We start from the raw sequence: 24,194 nt of genomic DNA, 5'->3' as shown, positions 1-24,194 counted from the left end.
TCAAATAAGAAACAAAAAACCAAAGTGGAGAAAGATGAACATAAAAGGGTCTAAAATGAGAGTCACTGGCTGTGCTTAAAAATATTGTATGATATCTTTACGTTGCACAGCACAAGGGGGTGTTCCCTTTTTGATTAACGGGACACTCTTCTCAATAAGCATCAAAATGCCACACCTGCTATTCACCCATGAGGTCAACTTTCTATACACCGCCACTCTCACCTAATGCGCGTGCCCACATTCCCCCGTTAAACTTAAATTCCTTATCCAAATACAGCAGATTTTAAAATTTATTATTTTAAATCAGCAAGTAAATAAATTACCACTCTAAAAATTTTAAAAATTCTCTTTTAATATTGATATTAAGTTAATTTATTTTCCATTAGGTTTCATAGAATTGATTTTCAATAAGAATAAGAGTAATATTATGTATATATATTTTTATACATAAATTAGATACAACAGATAATATTTTATTATATAATTGGGTATTATTTTATCTTTAATTTAAAATTATCTAATTATATGATGACATATTATCTGTATATACAAATTATATAGAAAAATATGTACGCGTAATTTAATTATAAGAATAATACAACATACATAAATGCATAATCCTAAATTTACATTCCAAAATGTATACAATAATGTCTTATTCACATTATTTATAGGTGTTGATGTGATAAATTGTTCTTTTTTAAAATTAATATAAGATCAACATTAATCACATTTTTTAAAACATAAAATTAGAATATATAGATTACAATAAAACTATGTATACATATTTTTGAGTTTGAGTATGCGATTTAATATATAATTGATGTATTATCATGTGATTAAGTGATTTTAAATTAAAAATAAAATAACACTAAATTATATAATGACACATTAACAATGTATTCAATTGTTAATTTAAATATATATACACATAATATTGTTATATAAATTATACTTAGTTTTTGGTTAAAAAAATCATTTTTATCAAACTTAACATAATGACCTAAAAATCTCATGAAAAATGAGACTTATGAGACATTTAATTTAAAGTAATCAAATATTATTATGATAATATATCGTTTATTTCTGTTATTATTTTATTTGATTTATTATGTAATAAAAAATTTAGATATTCTTTTATTATCAATTATGATATACAAGTAATATATGAAATACTCAAATTATCACGTCTACTTTAGGTATTACAAATTAGTAAGATAATTTTGATTTTGTTACAATTTTATTCTTATTTATTATTTTCAAGGACAAAATACAATAATTTTCAATTATTATAATAATTAATATGAAGAATATATTCATGTAATTATACCCAATAATATTTTTGTATATTTAAGTAAAATAATATGTTAATATTTTTTTATTATATCAAAGTAAATACAATAATTATTTATATCTATTGATTTTTATTAAATATATTAATAGTTTATAATATAACTTAAATCACATTTTTAATGCCAATACATATGTACAAGTGTTTACTGAAAAAAAAAATCAATCATTTGGGATTTTCAATAAAATATACTATAATATAATTGTTGATAAAAATATTTATTTAATTTAATCAAGAATTATTTTAACTCCAATTTATGATTTTAATTTATAATTTCAATCCTTTTTTTAATAATTTGAACTTTTAAAAATTTAAGAAAATTTGTTAATATTTGTAATTATTTTATAAATAAAATTATATTTGCTAATTTATTTAATTAGTTGCTTTATACAAAATTTCAAATTGATGTATTTTAATTTTTCTATTTAATTATTTTAAGAAGAATAATAGCGATGATTGCAGCCGTCGCGAAGTGTTTGCTGAAGCGGCTGTAATAAACTGCGCGCACGCACACACGCAATTGAAGTGCGTGGTCTGAAAGTGAAAGTAGAAGTGGAGAAGAGAGAGTGAGGCGTCCCCGTAAATAAAAAACGAGTGGTTGTCCCGATCCTTTCCTTTCATGTCCCAAAACTTCAAATTTCCCTCACTTTCTTAATTTGCCCATTTTTATAAAAGGCAACTCTTTTACTCTGCAATTCTATCTTCTTTTTTTCTTTAAATTCAATAATTTTACCATGAACAATGCCATTAATGTAGTTTCATCCTTTTTGGTATGTACTAGTTACCTCTACCAATTCAATTTTTTTTTCCTTTTTATTGTATTTGAGTCTTATCAATCACCTTCACATTTTTTATGTTTTCGCTCCATTTTCTTGTTTGTTTTTAGGTTATGAAAGCCTGAAAATCAGGGTTGCAATTGTTGTTCTCACTTTACTGTGATTTCTGATCAGGTAAAATCCTTGGCATTTACATTGCTACTCTTTTTCTCTTACAGTTTAATTCTTATTTTGGAAGTAATTCTTTTTACTGGGTTTTTAATTAGTTTTTCAGTTTGTTACTATTCTAGCAGTTTCTAATGCTCGTTTTGCTTTCTTGTATCTTTATGTTGTATAAAACTGACTTCTTGTACTATTTATTTAGAGCTTAAGATTTTGATTATGAAGGAAAATTGACAGTTAACTATGAATAATAAAACTTCCTGCATTTGTTGTCCATTTGAGAGGCCCCTGTTGATGAGACATTAGAAATTAGAAGATAAAGGTATTTTGTTTTTGTATTTGAGTTGGAATCATGGAATGTTTATCTCTGAACAAGTGTTTGCCTGAGCAAAGTGAACTCACAATTTCTTGTATTTATTTGTTCTTGTGTTTAATCTTTTGGGGAATTGCTATTTGCACATCTTAGATTACTATTGGGCATGGGATTCCTCTTCAGATAAAGTAAACAGTCAACCATTAAACTGTAATTGATTTGATGAGTCCATTTCTTTTTTGGTGGTTGATTAATTTGATAACATTGGCATTTAAAACTTTGTGCTCGATGTTGTTAGTTGAAATGGTGTGAAATCTGGCATTGGAAGATCTTTTGATTTCTTCTTGATTTTGCTAAACAAATTGTTGAAGTTTTTTTGATTTTGAGTTTTAGCATGAAGCATGTTAGAATATTTTAACAGATTCTGGGTTTGGATACCCAAAAAAAAAAAAAAAACTGTTCTAATGCTATATTTCATAGAGGGTATATTTTGACAAAAGAAGGAATCTGAATACATACAAATTCATTACAAAACTAAGTGTTATATTTTTGGTAGCAGATTCATGGAATATGTATATGATGTAGAATATATCTTTAAAAAACTATTTAAAAATAGTTATGATGATGTCTTTGCAAGTTTTTTGCACAAAAGGTTCATTAAAAGACATCATTGGAAACCTAAATGTAAAGTTTCTAAATTGACTATTGTGAAACATATACATGTATGAATAGCTTTAAGGAAAGTCCATTTGTGTGATAGAAAATTTTGAAGATAAGCAAGGGACAACCTAGCTGTTTAGATTTTGAGCTTCATAGTGTCATTGTTCTTTGGTTAATTTAGTGGACAGTGAGGAATCAAAGAGAAACTTGGACCAGAAAGGTATAGTTCTCATATTACTGACCAATATGATTATGTTAATTTTTCTGCTGGCACTTCAAATATAAAAGGTATGCTGTTTTCAAACAAAAATAATTCTCAGATGATGGTTAATTGATCATGGTATTAAGAATAGAAAAGGTAATTTTTGCAGTGGTTAGGAGGTTTGGTATGTTGAAACACTGGGCTGACCTATACTGAGGTTGTTATGATCTTCATTATACTTGGGGGTCCTATTGTTGTAGAATCTTTGAAGGGCTGATCACTATTGTACAAAGATGCTCATATGGCTTCACTAGTTGAGGTGATACTTTTCTTTACAAAAAAAAAGAAGAGAAAATTTCCCTTTAATCTGAATGAATGCCTCTCATAAAAAAAAAAAAGAGTTTTCTTTTTTCTTTTTTTTCTCTCCCTTTTGATTGTAACAGTTCTGTTGTTTTCTTCTTTTTCAAATCAGAAGTGGCCTATGAAGGTAAGCTTTAGTGGTGGACATGTCTTTTTATGGGAAATCTAGATACAGGAGCTTAGTCTAAAGAATTGGGGAGTAGAAAATAGGGTTTGCTTATTAAAACTCTCCTGAATATGCATACGGTACTTGCCATATATTACACACAAGTGAAAGTTTGGCCCAAAAGGTAAGCTTTAGAAGTGGACATTTCTTTTTTTGGGAAATCTAGATGCAGGGGCTTAGCGGAAAGGATTGAGTAGAAAATAGTGTTTTCTTATTAAAACTCTCCCAAATATGCATATGGTACTTGCCACATATTACACACAATTGAAAGTTTAGCATTAAATTTTCATGATTGTCTAGGCTGGCCTCCCCTTTTCCATTTCATATGAAAAAATTGCTTAGCAAATATCTTCAATCATTCATGTAGACTGATGATTACAAGTCAAATATTATAAAATAATTAGATTATGTGGAATCTTTTCTAATTAGACATTAATGCTTTTATTGTTTCAAAAAAGATAAGTCTACAATATAATAAAATAATTAAGCTTCCTGTAAATGTGTGATTAAAAGTGTTAAATACTCATTTTTTTTCTGATATAATTTATTTTTTAAATTATATCATATGCTTCAGCTTTTGGTAATTTTTTCTGCCTTCAGTAATGGGAACTCAAATTCAGACAGAGCTTACAGGACAGCAAAAGATGCTTCCTCCTCCACTTGGAACTTTTCAAGATCGAGAAGATCTCATCAAGCATGCTCGTGCCTTTGGTGCTAATCAAGGATATGTAGTGACCATTAAAAAGTCTAGAAAGGATAGGAGGGTCATTCTTGGATGTGACAGAGGAGGTGTATATCGTAATAGGCGTAAAATTGATGAAAGTAAACGCAAAAGGAAAGCATGCTCTCGGCTTATAAACTGCCCTTTTGAAGCTATAGGTAGAAAGGAAGATGATGTATGGGTGCTTACCATTAAAAATGGAGAACACAACCATGATCCATTAAAAGATATGTCTGAACATCCTTATAGTCGTCGTTTTTCTGAGGAAGAGGTGAAGCAAATCAAAGTAATGACTGAAGCTGGTATAAAACCACGTGAAGTGCTTAAGGCTCTCAAGCAAAGCAATCCAGAGCTGCAGTCAACACCAAGACATTTGTACAACCTGAAAGCTAAAATTCGTCAAGGAAATTTATCAGGTCTGATCCCTGTCTAAGCGTTTTAAGATGAAAATAATTTGTGGTGGCTGAGATGGGTGGTGCATTGTCACTAAAGGGCATTCATATGGATTGCATAGCATTTGATTGGCAATAAATTTATAAATTACCTGAGATCTTTTTCTTGGTTCTTCAAATAATAGAATAAATCCTTTTTTATTATAATAATATCTACTTTTTTGAAGTTGAAATGCTCAGATTGACCAAACTTGTAGGGCTTACTTATTTGGTCTGGGGTTCATATGCGTCTTGTACTCTTCTCTAGGGTCTAATTTTTTGTATTGCTATTTTAGATTTATGCTAATCTTTATTAAAAGGAGTTTTTCTAGTAACTTACCCTGTGATGTACTGGAATTTGAGTGATAAACTTGCATGTGCATAAGAGTTCAGTTTCATGAATAATGTCTAGTTTAAGATTTTTCTCCCATTGAGGCTGAAAACATTCGTTATTCTATGCAAACTTTAGTGCTCTCATGGGAGAAAAGATATTCAAATAAGGGTGTAAGTTCTGTTACTTTTGTCGCTCGTTGAAGCAAAAAAAATTTATTAGTCTATGTATCTTTTATGCTCTCAGCAAGGAAAAGATCTTGGAAACAAGGTTGTTGCTTCCATTACTTCTCAACAATACTTTTCATGACTGAAATATGTATGTTGTGCAGATAATAGTTTCAAGTCCTGGAGACCTAATAGATCTGCTCTTGTAAACACAAGCACTACTTCCTCAGTGGAGACATTAAAGCAAAACCAAAATCAGGTAAGTTTTCATATTGAATGAGAAAATAATGATGTCAATATGAGGATTCTTTCTTGAAACCAACTTTTGCTTCATACCTTTTTTTTTTTATAATTATTATTAGTTTCTCTCACTTCCTGTCTGATATTTATTTGTTTTTGTCTCTTGTGATAAAGATATGAAGATTATAACTTAATAATTAAATTTAATGTATTTGAAGGTTCCTAATTTTATTGGAGGGAAATCCATGTATTCGCAAGGATGTGCAACCATGGATGTAATAAATCCTGTAAGCATATAAATTTTATGTGGTTGCATTTTTTTTTTTCTCTTAATGGAATTGTGATATCATTGTTTTCTTAAACAATAAAACTGTGTACCGACTTTGGGTATATAAATGTGTATACGCTTATATGTGTTATCACATGATTGAGTGATTTTAAATTAAAGATAAAGTTTTACTCAATCATGTGATGACATATAAAAATGTATACATATTTGTGTACCTAAAGCTAGTCCACATAGTATTCCTGTTTCTTAAAATTGTTAATAGGACCTACTCTTTTAATTAGGCAACTCAAGAGGTTGTTTGTCAAGTTCCTTTTACTACATATGAGGAGTTTAAAGATGCAGTAAATGTAGCTAAGAAGGCTTTTCCTTCGTGGAAAAACACACCTGTTACTACTCGTCAACACATCATGTTCAAGTTCCAAGAGCTCATCATCAGAGATATTGTGAGTGTAGTAAAAGTTTTCTTTCTAATTGCATTTTTCTTTCTTTCTCTGTTTTTAGTTTCATTATTTTTTATGTGACAAAATATTTTAGGACAAGCTTGCCATGAATATTACCATAGAGCAGGGCAAGACTTTGAAGAGTGCCCGTGCAGATGTGTTATGTGGTTTAGGTATTCTTATGGTTCTTATTGTTCGTCACCTGTGGTGATTGATAATTAATTGATCCTCTCACATTATCTAGATTAATTTCCTTGTTTTCTTATTGTGGTTGCAGAAGTGGTTGAACATGCTTGTGCAATGACAACTCTTCAAATGGGAGAGTTTGTTCCTAATGCATCTGATGGCATTGACACATACTGCATTAGAGAGCCTCTTGGTGTTTGTGCTGGGATATGTCCCTTCAACTTTTCAGCAATGATTCCCTTGTGGGTATGTTTATAGGCCTCCCAATCAGTGATAGGCTGACCAAAATACCTATATAATAATATTCTTTTCCACCTCAATCCAACTACTCCTACTTATTTTTCTAATATCTTGAATTTCAAATTCAAAGATTATTCTAATTAAATATTATATATATTATCCTAGTCAAATCAAATATATTATATTAATTAAATATATTATCACTTTTATTTTCTAATCTTATTTTATCGGCCCTTTTGAAAGCCACTTTGTCCTTGAGGTAGGACATTGTAAATTTTTTATTTGTTTTTTTAATTTTTGATCCCACCAACCCGAATTTTTTAAATGTTTACATTTCTTGTACGCAATTCTAGAAAACCTCTTCTATTTTGCTATTTTTTCAATCGCCACTAGTGATAAAAAAGTTAACTTGTCTTCATTGATCCTAGCCTAGTGCGTATTTATCAACGTCTTATTTTCTTCTTTGTTCATTGCCTATTTGGTCTTTGTCACTGATTGAACTCAATTACCAGGTGAACAAATGGGTTCTGATTGTTGAAACTTGTCAAAATTTGTCAATTGAACCTTTGAATCTATTGATTCCTCCTCTTGGTTGTTGTATTAGACCAAATGAACTCCAAATTTTGTCAATTCCCTTTCTTGGTTCATCGTTAGCTTAATAATTTTGTTGTAGGGTTATTAATCGAGTCTATTGAATCGGGTTTGACTTGTTCAAGCCTAGACCCATAGAATTTGTGGGCCTAGGCCTTAGATTTGCCCATTTGGGTCTCGTATTTTTTGTTCATACCTGATTCATTAAAAATTGGACCCATAAAAATTTGCCCATTTGGACCCATAAAAATTTTGTTCGAGCCTGCTTTGGACCCATTTTGTAACTTTAATAACCTGCAAAACACCTTTACAATCCTTTACAAGTTTGAAAACCTGACAAATACAGTCCTACCTAGAATGAATTTTTAAGTCCTATGAGGTTTCAGGCTTGAACAACCTCTGTTCAAGCCCCAGCCTGATAATTTAATAGATATATATATATTTTTTGTTCAAGCCTACCTAAGGCCCAAAATTTTGTTCAGTTCGAAACTGGATTTTTTGGGCCGAACAATCGAGTCTCAGGCTTGCCCAACCCAATAGACAATCCTCCTTTGTCTAAACTAGCCGATTTTTTGCTGGAATCTACTATCTCGATTGGATCAATTTTTTTCTTCTTTTGTTGCTCGTGTACATGATCAAGATGATGACATCATCTAATCCGTCTTCATCGAACAATAAGTCATGATTTTGTTCCTCTTTGCTCTCATAACGGAGACAAATTCCGTTCTCCCCCTTTACTTGAGCTTCCACTTCTGTTAATCGTTAGACCTTCCTTTATCTTCCAGTTTCATTTTGTATGATGTGAAACCTTCTTGTCCTTAGAATCGCCGTGTATCGATACCAATTTGTTCGAGACCTAACACAAATATTATTAATATTAAAAAAAAAGGCTGATAACAAGAGGTGTTAGCTTCTCTCAAAGGCCATAACCTCTCAATCAGTAAAAAGACTACCCAAAATACCCAAATAATAATATTCTTCTCTTCCTCAAACCAACCACTACTATTTATTCTTATAAAATCCTAAATTTCAAATTCAACTATTAACCAAATTAATTAGATATATTATCCTAATCAAATCAAATATATTAATATAACTAAATCAAATATATTATCTTGATAAAATTAAATGTATTATCCTAACTAAATATGTTATTAATTATTACTTCTTTATTATTATTATTATTATTATTATTATCATCATCATCTAATCCTATTATGTTGCTTCCTGGCTTGTTTGTTAGAGGTTTTAGCTGTTTATAGCTGAGGATGTTTTAGTCAAGATTTTGTTTGCAAGTCTTGAAACTCATTATGTTTTAATGGGAAAAAAGTTCCAAATGCTGAAACATAGAAGTAAGGGTACACCAATAATTCTCAGACAACCCTCACATGAAAATTTTACACAATTGATTATTTTTTTATATGTGGATCCATGCACAAGACCTCTTGGTCAAATGCGCTCTAGAACCATTTTGAGCAATTAGTTATCCCAAAAATTTAAGCTTATGAGAAATGGTCCAACCATAGTTTTTAAGCTGTACTATGCTTTTTCTTTGAGTGGGAAGTTGGAGCAAATAGGTTGAAAATGTTTAATTTTCTTTCCATTACGTTTAAAGGAAAAGTAAGACTTCTGTTCAAGTAATTTTTTGTATTATCTTGGCAGATGTTTCCTGTTGCAATTACATGTGGCAATACGTTTGTTCTTAAGCCTTCCGAAAAGAATCCAGGTACCCCTTTGGTATTGTGATATACTCTTGGTTTGATGCTTAAATAAACCTAGTGGAAATGTTGAGAGAAGTATTTACCCTTGTCAGCTGTACAGTACAAAAGCTCTGCAACTGGGATGTTCTTGGTTGCATGGTGTAGATTAGCTAGCTTGTAGCAATAACTTGTTGGCTGATATATGCTTGGATTTAGTTTATTGTGCAGGATAATTTGTCTTATTAAAATTTGGTTTGAAACATGGTTAAATAATGATACCAAAGGGCAGGAGCTGGCTTGTTGACTTGTTTTATGTACCAATTAAACTAATTATTTTTGGGCAAAATCCTTACCCAGCAAGATCTTCCAAAACTGCAGCCCTATTATAATTAAATTTTCATTGACAGACATTTCGCCAATGGATAAATATGGTTGACTAGAATTTCATTGAGTTGTATCACTGGATGAAAGCTAATTCTGTAATATTAGGTGGCGGAGTTTTGGATTTGGCATAATGTTTTCTGGGCTAAGTAAAAGTGGGAACTCAGAAGAGTTTGCTATGCCTTTCTGGTTAAGATTACCTGTGAATTTTCATTGGTTACTTTATGGATTTATCTTGCTATCTCCTCAACAACTTTTCCTTATGGGAATCTCTGCTACATCAATGTCGTTAATGTTATATCATATTTTCCTTCAGGTGCTTCAATGATGCTTGTGGCGTTAGCAATGGAGGCAGGTTTGCCTGATGGTGTCTTGAATGTTGTTCATGGCACAAATGTATTATCAACTTCTTTGGAGTTCCTTTTTTTTTTGGTTTGCATTTGTATGATATAATAATGTTTAAGTGTGTTTCACTTTTGGTTATATGGACTTTACAGTTACTATTAAATATAGTGTGTTGAGTACAAATAACAAAGATAAGATGGCAAAGAAAGAACTCCTACTGAGGCACTGGTTGCTCATTAAGCATGTGCTCTCTGATTTAAACCAATTTCTACCCACAGTTTACCTTGCTTGAACATTAAGCAATTATAAAATATCCTTATATTAATACTCACAGCTCTAAATATTTTTTCTAGTGCGATGGAAAATAAATATGCTTTGAACTATTACTGTAAATTACGTGCGGAAACTCTCGTTTGTTTCAATGAGTTCGTTCTTCAGTTGTGTTCTTCTATTAGAAACAGAACTTGGAGGAATTTGAGCCTTTCTTGAAGAATGTTTTTCTTCCTGGTTTACTTGCCGTGCAGCATCTTCCTTTCTTCTACTTGTGACTGGTCAAGTGTGGGGAAGTGCAGTCCAGTATTGTGTATAATGCCTTGCATGCATTATAATATTGTAACGTTGTCAGTTGTCTTGAAAATATTACATTGTGTATACCAACAGACACCACCCATGCATTCCAGCTTGGGTCTGGGGTTTTGCTAGGACTGGCTTAGGAGCTGCTGTCTATTCTACTTCTACTTTTACTTTCCTCCAAATTCTTGAACCCTTCCCCTTTCACTTTTGGTTGTGTGTATTCATTATTTTCTTACAGTATAATGTTCTGCGTTGTTTGATACTTAATTTATCTCTAACACATTTTTATTTGGAAATAAATTTGAGCAGGATATTGTCAATTATATATGTGAAGATGATGATATAAAAGCTTTATCCTTTGTTGGATCAAGCACAGTAAGTTAATTCTCACTTTCTGGGACTTCTGTATTCACTGAATGCAGTGTGTAAAAATATGGTTTTAAGTGAGATGCATGCGGAAACTACTTCAATATCTTCTTACTGGGATATTTGGTGAAGATTCTTGTGTCACCATTCAGTTTTCTTCTAGTGAATTCAAAACAATTCCCTTCAAACTAAATAATTTAATTACTCTTTCTATTTTCCTCTTCTGTTAATTCTCTGGGCTGTCTGTGAAGTGTAAATTATTAGTTATGCACTAGATATGCTCTATTCATGCAAAAACTAACTGAAGTTCTGAAAGTAAACGTGATCAAACAGATTGCAGTGGAACAACGCTCTATTGAATGCCCTCTTGATTTGGTCTTACCATATAATGTCATGTTTAATTAGGAATTTAGATTATGCTAGGCATCAATTACATGTTACTTGACCTTTTCTTTTTCCCTTTTTGCCCATCATTTTTTAGTTTGGCTCACAATTATATGCCAGAGCAGCTGCTAGGGGGAAACGTGTACAGGTGAATACTCTTCATTTGCTTTTCTGTATCTCTCGTTTTCCATTCTTTCTATCTCAAATTGTTCTGCTTGCTTAGCTAGTCTTTTTTGGATATTTTAGAACTCTATGAACTGGATAGTTATCTGATATTTGTTTTGACTTCTTAGTCCAATGTAGGAGGCAAAAATTATGCAATCATCATCCCTGATGCAAACATGCATGCTACTTTGAATGCTTTGGTTGCTTCTGGCTTTGGTGCTTCAGGACAGAGATGTATGGGTCTCACTACAGCTATTTTTGTTGCAGGATCAATGCTATGGTATTATAACTCTCTTAGCTATCTTGGCAGTTTGTAATTTACACTGGATCATTATTGAAGATAACTAAACTTAGTTAAGGCTGCAATTTTGGTCACCTGGGATCGTCTCAATTTGAAATACACGACCTCTTAGAAAGAACTGAAATTTGTTGATGAGAATGCTTATAAAAAAGGGATAAGAGAAGGTATTGTGAAGAAAATCAAATAATCTTTTTACGGCCAAATTTTGATCACTGTTTTGTTTGTTATTTAGCTTCAATAAATTGTCCCCAAGAGAGCTTTTTTGGCTTTAAATAACTTTGAGCTTCTTTATTGAATTTAAGGAGTTTTATAGAACCCGCCTATTTGTAATTTCCGTAATAATCTTAAAGCTAGCCAAACAACTTATTTGAAGTCATGTCTGATGTTTGTTTGCTTCTATATTGAATTTAGGGAATTCCAAAATAACGTTTGGAAAAGATGTCAGAGTTTGATCTCAAGACATTATTTCAGAAAAAATAAATAGGAAAAGCAGCAAGAGAAAAGAGAGAAACAGGGAGAAAAATATTCTAAAGGCCATTAAACTATTATAATAAAATGTTTTTGAAACTTCATTTATCTTTGGGTGTATTATTTCCAAGCACATTAAAATCACCCCAAGTTAACCCAAGCTTGTAAAAATTTGGGATTCTTATTGTCAAAGTACCTTAAAAAATATATCTTAAGAAGTAATATTACAGGAATTTAAATAAAATACGCCTAGAGTTAAACTACTAATCTTCTTGTGATCTGTCAGTTTGGGTAAATCATTTTGCTTCATATAATTTATGTGAGATTTAAGTTATTATCTTTTATGATGTCTATTACCTTTACTACTACTCTGTTGAAAGTGAAACTCAGTCCTTTTTGGAAATTACTTGATTGGTTCATACATGAAATGTTGTTTTTAGGGAAGATAAACTTGTGGAGCTTGGCAAAGCACTTAGAGTGAATAATGGAACAGATCCAACTGCCGACCTTGGTCCAGTTATTAGCAAAGAGGTGAAAACATGCATCCAAAACTTTTTAAAAGATTTTTGTGATCATAAGGGACGATCTTGGTAGGTGATTTTTGTTCTTTGTTACTTATGGTTTTCTGTGGAGGTGAAAATACACTTTTACTGCTGGATTTTGCAAGTTTTTGTGTATGCATGCAAAAATGTAGGATTGTGGTTACTGGTAAATTTCTCTTTCATCATAATTCTTGATGTGTTTTCCGACTTCTCAGGTAAAGAATCGTATATGCAGATTAGTTCAGAGTGCTGTTGACAATGGTGCTAGACTTCTTCTTGATGGGAGAAATATTGTGGTGTGTATTTATCTAATTACCTTCATTTTTCTGCTTCCCATCCATTCTTAAGGTTAAGTTTGCTTTATAGAACTCTTAAGAGAAATATGTCTTATTGTTCATATTTCTTGTGTTTGACTTTGTTAGGCCTCATCATAGTTAAGATTTAGGATATTAATGATTATTTGAGAAATTTAATAAATATTTGCAAGATCAAGAAATATATTTAGGGCTTAATAATTATTGATTAGGTTTAGGAGTCCAATTAAGGTTAGATATATGGTGAATAAATAGTAGGGTTTAGAAAGGATTGGGATTAACTGTTGAGAATCCATTTCAGAGTAGCTTTGTATCTAGGGACCTAGTAAACACACGTTTTATATGCATTTATCGTATTTTACCGTTATAAAAACTTTTATCGTATGTTTGGATCGAAAATGTATTAAATACATATTTTTTATGGTTTTCGTATTAAACGGTCTTATCATACATTGTCATGTTTTTTATTTTTTATTTTATAAAGGGTAAAACAACGTCGTTTTGAAAGTATAAAATAGTGCGTTTTACATCAAGTATAAAAACTCAATCTAAGCTGTGGCAAGTTGCGTTCCTTTTCTTCCATAATCGAAGCACCCTAACTATCTCATATTTTTCCTTTTCGATTTATATTTTTCACCATAAATTTATCATTTTAACATTCAATCTGTTGATATTGAAAAACAACAGTTCACACTGGTGATCTGGTCAATGTAATAAACTTATTACTTTTTCAATTTTATACTAGAACAACCTTGCAATAATAGTTTTTGGCCTTCATTGTTTTTGTTGCAAAGAAAATTTTGAATTTGATTGATAGTGGTATAATAAATATATTTTTTTATCTCTATCATTTGCATGTAAGTCAACAAGCATCAATTTGCTAACATGAAAGTTATGTTGCTGACGTGTCATGGATTTCGTGAAAATATCTGCAATCTGAAGAGTAGTGGAGATATGTGGGAAAGTGATAACTTGGCGATCATAGGCCTCCCGGATAGAGTGGCAATCAACCTCTATGTGCTTCATGCGTTCATGGTAGACAGGATTGGCAGCAATTTGGATGGCACTAGTGTTGTCAGCATGTAAGGGAGTAGGTTGATCTTGGGAGAGACCGAGCTCTGTTAGAAGACCACGTAACCAAATGATCTCGGAGCATGCAGTAGACATGGCACGGTACTCCGCCTCAGTGGATGATTTGGAGACCGAGTCTTGCTTCTTGCATTTCCAAGAGATAAGAGCATCACTAAGAAACATGCACCATCCTGTAGTTGATTTTCTTGTGTCCGGGCAGCTAGCCCAATCTGCATCACTATAGGCTTGTAATTTGAGGGAAGAACCAGTAGGGAAGAATAAGCCACGACTAGGTGTGCCAAGGATATATCTAATGATGCGGCGGACTGCAGATAGGTGGAGATGCCGAGGGGCTTGCATGAACTTGCTAACAATATGGACAACATAAGAGATGTCTGGGCGGGTGATAGTTAGATAAATAAGACTTCCAACCAGCTTCCGATACAAAGTAGGATCCTCAAGAAGTTCTCCTTCATCACGCCGATATTTCACATTAATTTCCATTGAGGTGTCAACAGAATTAGTGTTTGTGAGTCCAACTAGCTGAACCAAATCCATAATATACTTGTGTTGATTCAAGAAGATATCTTGAGGCTGATGATGCACCTCTAACCCCAAAAAATAGGTGAGTTGGCCGAGATCTTTCATGTGGAAAATAGGGTGCAACAAATTCTGAAGTTTAGAAATAGCCTCCATATTAGAACTGGTGATAACAATGTCATCCACATAAACAAGGAGAACAACTATGCCCTTAGATGTCCGTTGGAGAAAAAGGGAGGAATCATACTGATTTTGAATAAATGAAAAGCCAAGGAGAGTCGATCGAAACTTTTCAAACCATACTCACGGTGCCTGCTTTATTCCATACAAAAAGCGTTTTAGTTTACAAACATCATTAGGGGAAGAAGTAGGCATACCACAGGGAAGTTTCATGTAAAATTTCTCCTTGAGATCACCATGTAAGAAAGCGTACTTTATTTCTATTTGACCATGATTGTGATGCAGCAAGGGCGAGTATTGTTCGTACAGTGGTCATTTTGGCTACCGGTGCGAAGGTCTCATCATAGTCTAGGCCATACTCTTGCTGGTTGCCAAGAACCACCAACCAAGCTTTGTGATGTTCTATGGATCCATCAGAATGGAGCTTGATAGAAAACACAAACTTACTACCAAGAGGTTTCACAGATGGTGGACATGGAACCACATCCCAGGTTTGGTTTTCTTCAAGTGCAAGAAGTTCTGTTTCAATAGCTCTCCGCCAACATTCATGCTCCATTGCCTGTTTATAGGATGAAGGAATAGGAATAGAAGACACAGTGGCTATCAAAGATAAAGGAAAGGTGAAACCATACCTATCTGGGGGTTTACGAACTCGAGTACTTTGTCTTAGAGGTATTGGTGCAGTTGTTGGAACAAGATCAACATTAAGGGAATGAGCTGGAGGAGGCCCAAGAGGTGTTGAAATCTTGCGTCGTTGATAGACTATGAGAGGCTTAGAAGGTACGGAATCTGCAGAAGAGTTAGTAAACATTGGCAATACAGAGAATGAAGGAGAAAGGTCATCCTTGTGTGTGGAAAAAAAATACTGATTTTAAAAAAAAATCACATTTCGAGAAACCCGAATATGTCGTAGGTTGGGATCATAACAAAGAAAACCTTTTTGGTGCACCGAATATCCTAGAAAAGCACATTGAACAGCTTGAGCTATTAGTTTTGTGCGTTCATGTGTAGGAAGATGAACATAACACACACAACCAAAGGTACGAAGGTTAGAGTAATTTGGGGTATGACCAAATAACTGAAAGAAAGGAGAAACATGGTTCAAGGAGGGAGAAAGCAACCTATTGATAAGGTGGACAACAGTGGAGAAAGCTTCACACAAAAAACGAGGGGGTACAAATGACTCTAATAGAAGGGTGCGAACAACATCTAGAAGGTGACGGTTCTTTCTTTCAACCACCCCATTCTGTTGAGGGGTTGAAGGACAAGACCTTTGAGAAATTATACCATTAGTTTGCAGAAATTCTTAAAATAAATTAGACATGTACTCACCCCCATTATCAGAACGAAAAATTTTGATATTGGCAGAAAATTGGGTCTGAATATGTGCATGAAAAAGCTTAAAAACTGAAAACAATTCATCTTTAGAATGCAGAAAATAAATCCATGTGAAGCGACTATAGTCATCAATAAAAGTGACAAAATACTTGTAATTAACATGGGATGTAATTGGTGCCATTCCCCATACATCACTATGTATCAAATCAAAAGGCTGGACTACCTTAGGTGTGTGAGTAGGAAATGACAAAACTTTACTTTTTCCAAGCCTATAAGAATTGTAATCAAATTGAACAATACTAAGAGATGTTGATCCTTTATTCCTAAGTAAACCAGAATTTAGCAAAGCATGAAGTACATTAGAGTTTGGGTGTCCAAGACGTTTATGCCATGCTCAGTAATCAACATAAGCAAAATTACAAGTGATGATAGGTAAAGAGGAACATGGAGACATAGGAAATTGAAGAGGAAAAAGTCGTCCTACTTTAGGCCCCCTTGGGATCATCTTCCCCGATTGTTGATCGTGCATAACACAACCAAATTTAGAAAATTTCACTTTACAATCATTTTCAACTAATTGTCCGACAGAAACGAGATTAGTTAGGAGAGACAAAGACATTGGTTATGGACGAAGAAACATCACCAATGGCAATGATAGGCAAAGAGTTGCCATCAACTGTATAAATCTTGAGATTTCCAGGATATTTACTCACATTGGTAAGAAATTTAGCATTGTTTGTCATGTGATGGGAAGCCCTGGAATCAGAGTACCAGGGAGAAGGTTTAGAGAAGGGTTTACCTGAGAGTCCTAATGCGGAAATTGCAGAAATGATCATTTGTTGAATCATTTCAGATGTCACATATTGAACAGGAGCAGGAGCACTTTGTATCAGATGTGCTGTATCCACAGAACTACTAGCACTAGAGGAACCAATTGAGACAGTATATGTTGTTCCAGATCTCTTGGGGGGTCGAATAGGACATTCCTTGATGATATGGCCATCCTTTTTACAATAGTTGCAAAATTTTTTTGAACAATTTGAAGCATAACGACCAAATCCTTTGCAACAAAAACACTGAATAGTACTCATGTCCCTACCTTTTGGCCTGCCTTGAGCTGCATAAGCCATAGGAACAGAAGTGGATTTAAGTTGTTCCATGGTGGCTTGAGTAAGAAGTCGTTGCTCCTTGCAAAATAAATCATTGAGACATGTATCCAAGGATAGGACTGTTTCTCGATTCATAAAATTAGACTTGGTGCTTTCAAATTCAGATCTCAGTTTCATAAGAAATTGATCCCTCTTAGTAGTTTCATGTACACATTGAATAGATCTAAGACCTTCGGGAGGTAAGGTAGCATAGACAATATCAGTATATTCAGCCCGAAGATTTATGAAGCTAGAATAAAAATCAGAGATAGAGAGACTGCCATGTTGGAGATTTGCTAGCTCATGTTCAAGCTGAAATTGACGAGCAGTGTTGTGTTGACTGTAGGGTTTTTTTAGATAATTCCACATTTCAGCTGCAGTTCTGAAGGGTTGAAGATTTACGATGATGTTGGATTCCACAGATCCTAGAATCCATGCCATGATTTGAGCATCCTTGACTTCCCACTTGGAGTGCTCATCCTTGTCTATGTCTTTGTCAGGTGCAGGTTTGCTGCCATCAATATGACCCCATAGATCTTTGCCTTTGACGAATATCTTGAAGTGAAATGCCCAGGCTGAGTAGTTTTTGTCATTAAAACGAATCAAGAAGACATCATACTTGTCTGAAGACATGAGGCTGAGATAACTTGATCAAAATAACTAAGAGCAAAGGATTGAACTAGGAGTGAGTTGGATTTAAGATGAAGAGACACAGGAGAATTCAGAACCGAGACTCTGATACCATGATAATCTTAGAAAGTTTTGAGCAAAAACTGGTGTCTTCCTCTTGGAGAAGAATGCCCATTATATATTATGAATACAAGTTGAAATTTAGTTCTAAAAAATAGCTAAACTATCATATACAGATCTGTCTAAAAATAGCCTACAGCTAGTATATCCTAAATAAGGAAATATAGAGAATTTACAACAATAATTACAGCTGTACAAGGTATAGAGTTTGCCATAGAATGACATAGAATTTGCCACAGAATCAGCTATAGAATGACATAGAATCTGCCATAGAATGACATAAAATCTGCCATAAAATGAATGACACAGAATCGCCATAGAATGGCATAGAATCAGCCATAAAATCTGCTAGCCTTGAATCACCAGCTAATTCCTTTGACATGTAGGACAAGACAAAGGTTTAGAGGTATACTGTAACTTCTCTAGGATTATTTTTATTTGGAGTTTTTTTATTTTTATTTACTTCTGAAGTGCTTTTTTATTCCTATGAGTGATATTTATATGACTTGAATCTCACTTAACTGTATAGGAGAAATATGAGATATAAATTATCTATTATTGTTAAATCTCTTTATGCATGTAAAATTGAAAAATCAACAATCGTTATAAATTAATTGACTATGTTACGTGTTTGAGAGACTTTAATAGAATCTTGACTATATATTGTATTTGAGTCTTTAAATTATAATTTGAATCTCAGTTATGTATTGTGTTTTATTAAGTTTAATTGTCAATTGAATATTTTGCATATGAAATGCTATATTGATTTTAAGCAGGTGGTCTATGAAAAATGTTAAAATTATGATTGATATTGTCTTTTTTTTAAAAACATATTATTAATATCGTGCTATATTAAACTTGTGTATAACACATTCCATATTTTTCTTATATCCAAATTTTATGACTTGCACCCAATGACCGAAGATCCATGAGTCCACGAGTTTATCCATTGCTCAAGACTCATTAGACAACCTCCCAAATGTACAACAATTTCAATTGAAAGAAATTCAAAAATTTCAAAGCCTTTAGCCAAGAGAAGCCAAATTTATGACAAATGGCCTACATCTACCACGAGTCGATTATGACAATCTTCTTCTATCACCAATTGAGATGTGAGCTCGGAGTCAGTGTTTCAAGTGTGATGAATAGTGTACCCCCAACAGTTATGGCCAATGCCTTTTCTATGATAAATTTCTATACTTAGTCTTAGGGACAATGCTATTGTTGAGGAGGAAGGAATTATTAGCTTCATCATAGTTAGGATTCAGGAAATTAATAATTATTTGTAAGTGATTTAGGAATCCAATAAATATTTGCAAGATTAGGAAATAGGATTTGGATTTGATAATTACCAATAAGGTTTAGGATTAGAATTAGGAGTCCAATTAGGGTTAGATTTGTAATGAATCAATAGTAGGGTTTAGGGAGGACTGAAATTAACTTTTGAGAATCCAATTTCAAAGTAGTTATGTATTCGGGGGTGTGGCATCACCGAAGATCTCTTGACGTAGGTTTAGAGATGTTGGATTTTAAATTGTAATCGTGATTCTTTATGAAATCTCATATTTATTCCATTATTATTGACAAGTGTAAATCCTTACAATCCAGGGTCCCAACAGACTTCCATGTACAACAAAACTTCACGGGCTTCACATGTAAATTTTGTTAACATATCCATGGCCGAATGGAAGAAGGATGATGGTATGACTTTATTGGTTGGTTCTGATGAAGCATAAATACCAACCCCGAAGCTTAAATTATTAGTGTTAGGTGAAAAAGCTGAATAGGTACATGAAGTTGTATTAAACTAAGATCTGATGGATGTGGAATTCTCTCACATCCTTAGAATCTGAAAATCTGAAATAAGCTTTTGGTTGTCTTTTCTTGAATGTTCTTGTATAGTAGTGGTCTTTTTAGAAGTTCTCAGGCATAAGGCCTAATCAAAACAAGCAAATAGAGAAATGATATAACTTGACACATAAATGGATGGTCTTCTTGAAAGTGATAGGGATAAAACTTGTCAAAATAGTCAAATATAGGAATGATTTAACTTGGCACAAAATGGATCTACAAGATGGGCTTAATGTATATAGCCTTAATTCTGTGATAGAGAAACTAACCTATAGAAAGTTTAGTAATTTGGTGGAAGAGTGAATGTATATGAAATAATGTTAAACCCAAGTGTTACATGATCTGAGATATCTTCACACATGCTACCATGGTGATTGAATGAATTTAACATCAAGTTAGGATTAGGAGGGTTCATGAAACTTACTAAACAGGGATGGATGTAGGTTTAGCTGATTTATCAATGAATTTATTAATTTGGAAAGTTAGGGGTTTGTGGATTGTGGGAAAAGAAAGATTTCGAAGGAAATGATTCTTACTGCTGGGCCTGAAATTGCATTTCTTCTGGAGAATAAAAGGCATTTATTGGTAAGAGAATAAAATGAAGTGTTTGGGTTTACTTGGTAAGTTTTTGTGGTTACTGTATTTTGAATTTGTACTTGCCATTTCTATTGCATCACTGTTGTCTTTTGTTATTCTCTTTTTGATGTGTACTGTTTGGAGAACTTGTGGTCTTTGATTAATTTTCTTTTACTGTTTCCATTGAGTTAGAAACCTTTGATGACTGATTCCAAACTATCAAATCTTCAGGTTCCAGGATATGAGAATGGAAATTTCGTTGGTCCGACCATCTTACATGATGTTACACCCAACATGGAGTGTTACAAGGTACTTTTTTCATTCTTTTAATTCTTGTACTTATCAAAATAAATGGACTTGGGTAACGATGATTCTCAGTGGAAGAAGAGTTGAACCAAAGACCTTGGCATATTCTTGACTGCACTGTATCTTGTGTTGAGCAGGAAGAAATATTTGGGCCAGTTCTACTTTGTATGCAGGTATTGTTTGATTAGTTTTCGTCGTGCATTTGTGTGAAAAGCACTGCAGTATTAATTGGAGATTAGTTAATACGTTCCACTCATGTGACAATAAACAGGTTGAAACTCTAGAAGATGCCATAGCCATAGTAAACAGAAACAGGTACTTGTTTTAATTTTACCCTCTTAATTTCCAGATGGTTTTTTTAATGTGTGCCAGCATAATCATTTTTCTGATTCCCAATGTGGCATGATTAGTGCCGGTTGCTTCTTAAATGACATTTTCCTTTCTTCCCGCTTTTCCTGTAATATATTATTGTTCCCAGTTCTTTACATAATTCTTATAAGTAACAGTAATGATGCTACTTTCATAAATCGTGGAATTATTCTACTCCTGGAAATAAGTTGTCTGTAAAAATGTAGGCACAATGGAAATTTTAAGTGTTGGCACATTTTCTTCCAGTAACATATTGAGTTGTGCATTGCCTGTTCATTTCTCTTCTGTTTTTATTTATAATGATGTAGGTTTGTGAATGGAACATCAATATTCACAGCATCTGGCTTTACTGCAAGGAAATTCCAGAATGAAATTGAAGCTGGGTTGGTAAGCTCATCCTTTTCAATTGTTGAAGTTGAGTACTTCTTTGAGAAGAGTATGCTATGAGGCATCTTTTTTGTTATCCTCTAGATCTTCTCTCCTTGTTGGTCATTCTGAACACAAATCATCTGACAACACCTGCTGTGAATAAGTTCAATCTGTTGGCTTGTTCTTCAACAATTGAAGTCTAAATACTCTCTATTGCTCAAATTTTTATCTAGGGAGTGCCAGTTTGATCAAGAAGAGAGAATGGTAAAAATTAATCTTGTGCGTCTCTTGAAATGGCTTGGGTTTATACACACTTGAATTTCACAACTTTTGATGTGCACAAGAAATTATATTTGGTTACTCTCTATTGCTCAAATTTTTATCTAGGGAAGAGTGCCAGTTTGATCAAGAAGAGAGAATGGTAAAAATTAATCTTGTGTATCTCTTGAAATGGCTTAGGTTTAAACACACATGAATTTCACAACTTTTTGTGTGCACAAGGAATTATATTTGGTTATGGGCTGTGCTCAGTTTTCTGCCCCATAGTGATGGTAGAAACTTATGAAACAGACTAAGGGGACCGGTTCATGGTAGCCTTACTCATGTTTGAGCACACTATGATTTGAATATATTTAAACCTCTGACATGATTTATTTGATTCAGGTTGGAATCAATGTTCCTGTTCCTTTTCCAGCGCCTTTCACTAATGAACAAAAAACATCTTTTGCCGGTGACTTCAATTTTTCTGGTACAGTTCCCTTGCCTTTCTCTTCATCTTTTCTTCCCTTTGGATCATGATTGGTTATTGTCAAGCTTTCTGACGTGCAGCTCTTGGTTTCTCTAGTTTCCTCATTTTCTCTCTATGATTTTCAGGAAAGGCAGGTGTGCAGTTTTACACCCAGATCAAAATGGTGGCCCAACAATGGAGCGATTTTACAAGAATGGGGGTGCCTTCGCTCTCTGATACAGATATAAGAAGCCAAGGTGTTTCTTCACTGTTGCATCCATCATCTGAGAGAGGCTCTCCTAACCAAAGGGAGTCATCATCTATGTCCGTATCATCGGATAGAGATTCACCAACCCCTGAAATGCTGCCGCCCATCCCTATGGCAATGGAGAGGGATTTACCTGACCCTGGAGTTTCATCTCTATCTCCCACAGCTAATGTGGATTTGCCAAACCAGGGAGAATCCTTGCTATTGTCTTCAGCTGATATGGAATTGTCAAATCAGGGAACATCACTGGCTCGGCCTCCTGCAACAGAGAGGGATTTGTCAAGCCAAAGAGTGTCAGTGTCTGCGCCACTACAATCGTCTCAGAGGATTTATATGCCCCAAACATCTCACTGGAGTGAATCTCCAGCCTTGACATCTAAAACTTCAGATGCTGTTCCTCCACCCTCTGAGAGGATATATGTGCCTACAACTCAGAGAAACAGCAACACAGCACCAACATCTTGTGATGGGGCATATGTCTTTACATCTCATAAAAATGGCAATATGGGATCGATACCATGCAGGAATAACAGTATAGCTCCAACTCCTCATCGGACTGCTGTGACCTTAAGTCAAACTTCAGAGGGGATATACATGCTGTCAACTTCTCACTTAAATAACAATGAGGGTCAATCATTTCAAAGATCTGATACTACCTTGTTCCCCACCACTGAGAGGATATGCATACCTTGTACATCTCACAGAAATGACCATATAGGATCTACATCCCGGATAGCTGGCATAAATTTACATTCGAATTCAGAGAGGTTATACATGTCTGGACCAACTCCAAGGAATGACATGGCACCTGCTACACAACAACTTGACGTAATCCCTGCAGTTTCCGAGAGGATGTATCCTTCTTCAATTGTTCAGAGAAATACCAGTATGTCACCAACATCTGAGAGGTTATATGTGCCTGCAACTTCGTCATCACAGAGGATGTATACTCAAAACCAAATACTTTCAGTGGATGATTTTCCCAGCCAAGGATAGTCAATGACTTTGCCTACATCTCAGAAGTTATAAGATAAGCATCACTTAAAGAAAATAATATGAAAAGGTGAAACATAGGTTTTTACATTTATAATCTAGTTTTTGGTTTCTTCTAATCTTTGTTAGCTTGATATCAACGAGCTTAAAACGGTCCTAAGCAGATTCCTGCTTGAGTTAAAGGATCTTTCCATTTTAAAAATACTGGAAAATCTAGAGGCATTAATGTGACATGGTAAAGAAAAAAACTTTTTGTTTCTTGAGAATGATTAACTCTTCCAATTATTTCATAATCAAAATCTTTCTCATTTTCCATTGCTGCAAATAAATTATGTAATAAATTTCAATCACAACTAGACCCAAAAAGTGCACAATCAGAATTTCAATTTCCCTCCGTAAAATGAAATTACAAAAAGGGTTTTAACCTTTCTGACTTCTGAGACCACTGCATTGACATTTGGATAGCCTTTCCAGTCACTGAAATTCGTGAAATTACTCACCCAACAATTTCGATGAGCAAAATACCAAATTTACCCATGTTAA

At 33.6% G+C, this 24,194-nt stretch overlaps 1 protein-coding gene across 7 annotated transcripts; it reads left to right on the top strand.

Moving 5' to 3' along the window:
• The first annotated feature begins 1,823 nt into the window (after positions 1-1,823).
• Positions 1,824-23,917, top strand: LOC123225747 (methylmalonate-semialdehyde dehydrogenase [acylating], mitochondrial-like). Of its 7 annotated transcripts, none has more exons than XM_044649939.1 (21): positions 1,838-2,121; positions 2,238-2,301; positions 4,611-5,127; positions 5,805-5,899; positions 6,099-6,167; positions 6,451-6,612; positions 6,704-6,782; positions 6,887-7,041; positions 9,289-9,352; positions 10,024-10,103; positions 10,935-11,000; positions 11,473-11,523; positions 11,669-11,820; positions 12,750-12,840; positions 13,067-13,147; positions 20,851-20,928; positions 21,063-21,098; positions 21,197-21,240; positions 21,603-21,681; positions 22,327-22,411; positions 22,537-23,917. In XM_044649939.1, exons 3-21 carry the CDS (start codon positions 4,635-4,637, stop codon positions 23,652-23,654), a joined length of 3,078 nt encoding a protein of 1,025 aa, XP_044505874.1. In that variant the 5' UTR covers positions 1,838-2,121; positions 2,238-2,301; positions 4,611-4,634; the 3' UTR covers positions 23,655-23,917. The 7 variants fall into 7 exon arrangements, 6 of the variants coding, with proteins under 6 accessions (XP_044505896.1, XP_044505874.1, XP_044505842.1 ...); XM_044649907.1 differs by having other exon boundaries at positions 4,591-5,127; XM_044649961.1 differs by lacking the exons at positions 22,327-22,411; positions 22,537-23,917 and adding an exon at positions 21,766-21,927 and having other exon boundaries at positions 1,825-2,121; positions 4,591-5,127.
• Positions 23,918-24,194: the final 277 nt, after the last annotated feature.

Source organism: Mangifera indica, chromosome 1, assembly GCF_011075055.1.
Source record: "Mangifera indica cultivar Alphonso chromosome 1, CATAS_Mindica_2.1, whole genome shotgun sequence".
Taxonomy (NCBI): domain Eukaryota; kingdom Viridiplantae; phylum Streptophyta; class Magnoliopsida; order Sapindales; family Anacardiaceae; genus Mangifera; species Mangifera indica.
The sequence above is the reverse complement of the archived record's forward strand: the minus strand, read 5'-3'. Positions and strand labels throughout refer to the sequence as shown.

Coding starts and splice junctions, on each gene's coding strand:
- LOC123225747 (XM_044649907.1), top strand. CDS start 4,593: ATGGGAACTCAAATTCAGACAGAGCTTACAGGACAGCAAAAGATGCTT. Junction 6,783..6,886: donor AGATGTGTTATGTGGTTTAG/GTATTCTTATGG, acceptor TTGTGGTTGCAG/AAGTGGTTGAACATGCTTGT. Junction 7,042..9,288: donor CAGCAATGATTCCCTTGTGG/GTATGTTTATAG, acceptor TTATCTTGGCAG/ATGTTTCCTGTTGCAATTAC.